We start from the raw sequence: 6423 nt of genomic DNA on the forward strand, positions 1-6423 counted from the left end.
CAATGTCAGAAATTATTGACCTGAGTCCCCCATAAAATATATAATTTTAAGAAATGCATAATAAATATTTTGAGGCAGGGCTTAAGCTTTCCTTCCTTTTTTCTTATGTACTAGAAATCAAACTTACAACCTCATGCTTTCTTTTTTCCTTTTTGTTAGAACCTCCACATCTCATGCTTTCTAGGCACCAAACTTTCTCAGTCCTCTTCTCTCAGGCCCCTAGGTTGTCAGCATCACAGGCATGTGTCACCTACTTTACAAAGTGTTTGAAAGAGTCAGAGAAGCAACTTGATGCAAAATGTTTGGCTCATAATAAACAAGTGCTGGTTGTTATTGCTTTTTAAGCTTTACTGTGGAGACATCAAGCCCTGTAGTCCAAGAATACTGAAGCTCCTGGGAAAACAACCTCCTGCTGCCAGCCTCCTGGTCCTTTTCCCCAGACCACCCCACTGTGCCGGGGGCCTGGTAATGAAGGCCCCTGTTTCCATCCTGGACAGCTAGATTAGTGAGTGCACTGAGTGGACGCTACACTGAGAGCCTGGAGGGCTGGCATCCAGCTGAAACCCCTGACGTGAGGGGCGCTCACCTTGAAAGCTGTATCTTATGTCACCAGCACCTGGGGTGGCAGAATCTCCAGGCCATTTGGCAGCTTCTCCATTCCAGGAAGGATGTGGTCATGCAGTCCAGCTGGCTTCAGCATCTTCACCCATGAAAGAAGAGCACTAATGACACGGTGCCTAATGGGTAAGTCTCAAGAGTGTTCCCCTGCCAGGGAGAAAGCTCAGTAGAATAAGTGCTTGCCTGGGAAGTGCAAGGGCCTGAGTTCAATCCTCGGTTCCACCAAAAAAAAAAAAAAAAAAAAAAAAAAAAAAAGAGTGTTCCCCTGCAAATTGTGCAAATGGTCTGGGAATGGGCTTTTTTCTGTTTAGCTCTTATTGCTGGCTAGTAACAGTACTACATGCTTAACAGGCATTATGTCACTGTAATCCTGAAAACAAACTTTATATCGATTCAATGTTCTCACCCTTACTCTACCAATCAGGAAATTGAGGCTGCCCAGGATCACACAGCCAGGATGAGGCAGAACTAGGGACCTTGGTCCTCCTCCCAATGCCACCTCCGGGACATCCTCATATTGCCCAGCCCCATTAAATCACCAGGCTTGGCTTGTCCCCCAAATCATTAGTGATGCTTGAAAGCCATTGTCCCGTTTTTGTTTCTGAGAATGTCTGTCTTCTTCATGCAAAAGCCTGTTAATGTCCAAGCTCCAGTTGCCATGTTAAAGCCACTGTTCCAGGATTACTATGAGAATCAAATAAGTAAATACAGCCCCTGTTTTTGGTCCCTCCTAGTACCTGCTAGGATGCATTTAAATGTCTAAAATATGACTTACCAGGTGTGGTGATGCATGACTAGAAAGCAGATTGCTGTGAGTTCAAGGTCGGCCTGGACACATAGCAAGACCTCAAAACAAACAAACAACCCCCCAAATTTTTGTAATGTGTCTCACAGTTATATCCCAAGTTGCTAAGATTGTGTCTAGCACAAATGTTTGTGGAACAGATAACATTTGTAAAGATGAAGCCTGCCAGGCTCACAGCTGATCTGCAACAAATTAAATATACATACACACATGTGTGGATAAAATGAACTAGGGAGAAAAGGGAAATCTGAGGGAACTCTCACGGGGCTTTGGGCTCTCCAGAAATCAATGCTGTGGCAAGTGGGATGTGGGATAAACATTATTTGGTGTTTAATCTTTATTTATTTATATATATTTTTTCATTTTATATATTTGGCACAGGGTCTCACTATGCAGCTCAGACTGTGATCCTCCTGTTTTTAGCCTCCCTAGTGCTCAGATTACAGACGTGTGCCCCCATGCCAGGACTTGGTCGCTGGCTCAGCGTGCCCTGGGAGCGGGCCAGCACAGCGTGCGGGATCAGAGCTCAAACCCTGGTCTCTGAGCTTGCCAAAGCAGGTGCTTAGTTCGCTGAGCTGTCTTGTCTGCCTGGTAAACATTATTTGGAATCAAAGAGTTGAACCTAATCCAGCTTGACAATTACCAGGTTGGAGGCAGGGCCCTGGGTGCTTACTGCTGGGGTGTCTGGTTAATCTCCACTTTCCAAGTGGGTGTTCAAAGCAAGCTCAACACCCCCAGAAAGATCCTTGACAAAGAGTCCTCCTTGATCAAATTCTACTTCAGTTCCCCTGAATTTTGCAATTAGGCCTGGACTTTTGGACCTGTATGTTAATCTGTGTATTGTTCAATTTTAGCAAGAGTCCTGTTAACTTGGGTTTAGCTAGAAGCCCCCATCCTTCAGCTCTGATCACCAGGGATATCTGCTCAGTTTTTTTTTTCTCCTTCCTATGGGCCAAGGTGATGCTCAATTACCCACATTCTGTCTCTCTTTAGCGAGAATCATCTAGGTCAGTGTAGGCCTAACTCCCTACTCTTCAAGTTTCCTCTTAGTAATTTTTTACCCTTTGACCCCCCTCTTCACTGCCCGGTTATAAATTCCCAGTCCCCCATGCCGAATTGGGGGGGGGGCTATGTATCATGCCACATCCGGTCCCCACACTTACCAGGAGGAGCTTCCTTGAATAAAGTGCCCTGGCCAGTGTCATTTAAGGTTTTTTTCTTTACCCTCCCACCAGCCCCCCCATGCACCAACCCAGCCAAATATGCAACAGCTTCCTCTGGAGCGTCGCTGGTCCTCCTGACGAAAAGGGCACAGAGTCCGGGAAAGCAGGGGGGGTGGGCTTTTCAGTTAGATGAGGAAGGGTGGTGGAGCTGGGTTTGTCAGACATCAGACATACACAACTGCCAGACGTGAATGTCCTAAAGGCAAAGGGCACTGTTACTAGAGAAAGGAAAGGTGCATTCCAGGCACGAGCCTGCACGGGGAAGTGGGGGGGGCTCCTGAACGCCCCTCCCCCTCCCTTTCCCCTCCCTCCCCCTCCCCTCTCGTCCGCCTTCCGCCCCCTCCCCCTCCCCTTCCCGCCCCTTCCCAGGTGCCGCCCACCCGGGCGCGGCGAGCGCGGAACCGCGCGCTCTAGGACCGAGGAGCGGAGCTGCAGGGAGACGGGGCCTCCTGCGGCAGCGGCCGCGAGCGAGGGAGCCGCGGGGCCGGGGCTGAGATGAACGCGGGGCGCTCGGGAGCCACGAGGACCCAGCTGCCGGGGCGGCGGCGCGGGGAGCAGGATGCGGCCGCCCGTAATTAAATAGCATTTACTCTTATTATTACTAATAATAATAATAACGTAATCATACCTCTAGTCATAGCATACCACTTATCGGGCTCGGCGCAGGCCCGTGGGGAGCGCAGCCCGGCCGAGGTGAGTGCTGGGGAGGACGGGGCCCCGCGTCCCAGGCGGGCGGCGGGGTTCAGGGTTGGGGCGCCCGGGATCGGGGAGGAGGCGCGGAAAGCCTCGGTCCAGGCCAGAGCCGCGCCGCCCTCCTGGAAATGGGGTTTATGTAAAAATAAAGCAACAGCCCATCATTCCCATGAGCTCGTTTTTGAGGATCCCTCCCTCTCTCCAGCCCGGTACCATGCTGCCCCAAAGTTTCAAAGTTATGGTGCTGTCCGGGGGCACCTGCCGCTGGGGAGATGGCGCTGCCTCTGCAACCCCGGGGGTGTCTTGGGATTTTCTTCTATGGGTAGGTGGAGGGATCTTTTCTAGGGGTCTGGAGCTTTGGCGCTACGAGGATGCCTTCCTGACTCTGAACAGAGGGTGGAAGGATTGCAGCCCCCCTTCCCCCCTTTCCCTTTTGTGTTTGTCTGGGTTCTGCAGTGCCTGGAACTGAAGGGGCCATGGCGAGGACCAGGGAATGCGGCCGTGCCATGGGCCACCCTCGCCGGCTGCGCCTGCCACGCAAGTCCGGGGATCTGGGGCCTGTAGCCCGCCGGGCCCTGCCAGAGGGGGCGGCAGGAAAGGGGGGCGCGGTCTGGGTCCGGCGGGCAGGAGGGCATTTCCTGTGGCAGGATCTGTCACTGCGCTCAAAGGGGTGACCAGCTGCTGGGCTGAGGGGACAAGGGGGTGCAGAGCTTTGCTCGGGTGCCTGGGGCTGGGGGCTTAGGAGACCCTGAGCCTACTCACTACCCCCACCCCCAGCTATCTGGGGTCCATTGCAGGACCTACCCCTTCCTCCTTTGCCTCTAAACTTGTCTGGTTATTTATAAGGTCCCCGGTTTGGGGGGTCCTTCACAGAGAGACAAAGCGGGTTTCCCAGGAGGAAAAGGATACTGTAGAAACATTTCCGTCTGGTAGAACAGGATGGCTCTGGTGCCAGCATGGCACTAATGGGAAGTCTGGGGGCGGGGGCTGTAGCTTGGAGAGGGGACGAAGAAGCTGGGGGCTCGCGGCGGTGTGAGCCGGGATTTAGTTTATTGCTCTGGTTGCTGGCCGGGACTTTGGTTTCTGGGCACGAGACTTGAAACCCAACTTGCTATTTTCCTCAGTGCCTGCAGTTCACCCAGTCTGATGAAAATAGCAGAATGCAGATCTTTGAATTTTCACACAAATGCGATAATTATAGTACATTTAGCAACTGTGTTGGACACAGAATTCTAGTGGAATCTTTCATTCTACTACCAAGACTACACACACACACACACACACACACACACACACACACCATGCCTTCCCTGGTCTTTGTCCCTGCTTCACCTCACTGTGGAAGTTGGCTTCAAACTAGAAATGATGCCAGGCCCAAGCTTGGTTGGCGCAGGTTTGAGACTAGGGGTGTCTTGGGCTGGGAAGGAGAAGCCTGTGCCCCCGAGAGAGGAGACCTGAGGAGGGAGAGAGGAAGCTTCTTGATTCCTGAGCTGGAATAGGGTTTGTGTTCCGTGAATGCTGTGAGTTGGAGCTGGTGGGGGCGCTTTTTGTTGAGGTTGAGCCGGTCAGATTGGGTTTGGTGACTGTCTGGAGCCTAAGAAGTTCTTTGGGATGAGCTGATCTCTTGAGGTATAGGAAAGTTGAGGCATCAGAGGGTTTGAGTTCAAGAATATAAAAATGAATTCTTTCAGTAGCGCTTGTTGGTTTATAATGAAAGAACATGCATGTGATTTGGCTTGTTGGCCCTGCACGGTGATTGTATCAGGGAGCCATTTTCAGTTCTCCTTGCAGGGGAGAATCCTGAGCCTTAGCCAAATGCACGTCTTGCTGGAAACTGACACAACAGAGTGAGGAGTCCGGTTTGATATTCTGACTCCAAATGATCACCCTTTACCTAGCCAAAGGTACTTTTCAATGATTCCCAGGGGAGAAGCTGTGGGGCAGATTTGAGCCAAAGTCATAGCCTGGCAGGAAAGGCCAAGTTAGTTCTAAGGATTCAGTGAGAAAATGACAAAATGCCCAACTCTAAGGTCAGCACATTGGAAGCCAGAGCTGAGGGTAACTTGAAAAATCTGGGGAAGACTTCATGTAGCAAGTGGACTTGTGCTTATGAGAATGGGGGGCTTGGCCAGGTTGGGGGAAGAGGAGGGGAAGCCCTGGGTTCCCATGGTTACCTCAGTGCTGGGAGGTTGACTTGCCATCTTTGTAATTCTGTAATGGGCATTTTTATCTCCAATTCACTGATAAGGAGGAACACAGGATTTGTGTGGCCGTTGTAAGTTCACCCTGCTAGGGCTCCTGATTCTTAAGGGTGCAGCAGCTCTCACTAAAAGGTTTCCCATCTTGTTCTGCTGAGCTAGCTCTGTGTCCCAGTGACACCAGCTGGCCTAGCAGAGAAGACTGAGGTGGTGGCAGGAGGATCCAAGGTGGAGATCTGAGGTTGGTTCCTTAGTGTCTGCCCAGGGCCCAGCTGCCACCTTGGAAGAGCCTGGCCAATCTTATTTGGCCATAATGCAGATAGGGATAATTAATCAGAACTTCCCAAGGACAGGAGCTGAGTGTAATACAGGAGCTGGGTCTAATCAGACTCTGTGCCTCCAGGCCTACTGGATGTTGCAGGAGGACACATAGGGCCATTATGTTGTCAAATTGAATTATGCCCCAGTGTGAAGGAGGAGGGTTTGTTTTGCCTGGAGTGGAGGGCTTCCTAGAAGTGCCATGTGACATTTGAAAGCCAGAATGAGAAAGCCAGGGAAACTGTACTCCAAGCAGAGACAGATACACACAGACAGGGAGTGGACAAGAGGGTGGGCTCAAGTCAGGCTCTTTATTATCTGCACTTTTATTTATTTATTATTATTTTTGGTGGAACCGGGGATTGAACTCAGGCCCTTGTGCTTGCCAGGGAAGTGCTTATTCCACTGAGCCATCTCCCTGGCCTCTATTTATTTTTATTTTTTGTGGTACTGGAGATCGAACTCCGGACCATGTGCTTGTGAGGTAGGTGCTTTATGCCACTGAGCTATCTCCCTGGCCCTGAGTTCTTTAAGTTTTTTTTTTTTTTTGCAGAACCAGAGATTGAAC

The 6423-nt window shown here is 50.9% G+C and overlaps 1 protein-coding gene across 1 annotated transcript in view; it reads left to right on the forward strand.

Moving 5' to 3' along the window:
• Window positions 1–3028: 3028 nt before the first annotated feature.
• Window positions 3029–6423, forward strand: part of Zc3h7b (zinc finger CCCH-type containing 7B) — a 57463-nt gene continuing 54068 nt past the window's right edge. Inside the window, exon 1 of the mRNA XM_023702676.1 lies at window positions 3029–3217. Coding sequence (XP_023558444.1) covers window positions 3206–3217 — 12 coding nt within the window. The 5' untranslated portion in view covers window positions 3029–3205. The remainder of the gene's footprint in view (window positions 3218–6423) is intronic.

The sequence above is a fragment of the Octodon degus genome, unplaced genomic scaffold (genome assembly GCF_000260255.1).
Source record: "Octodon degus isolate 3935 unplaced genomic scaffold, OctDeg1.0 scaffold00156, whole genome shotgun sequence".
Classification (NCBI taxonomy): domain Eukaryota; kingdom Metazoa; phylum Chordata; class Mammalia; order Rodentia; family Octodontidae; genus Octodon; species Octodon degus.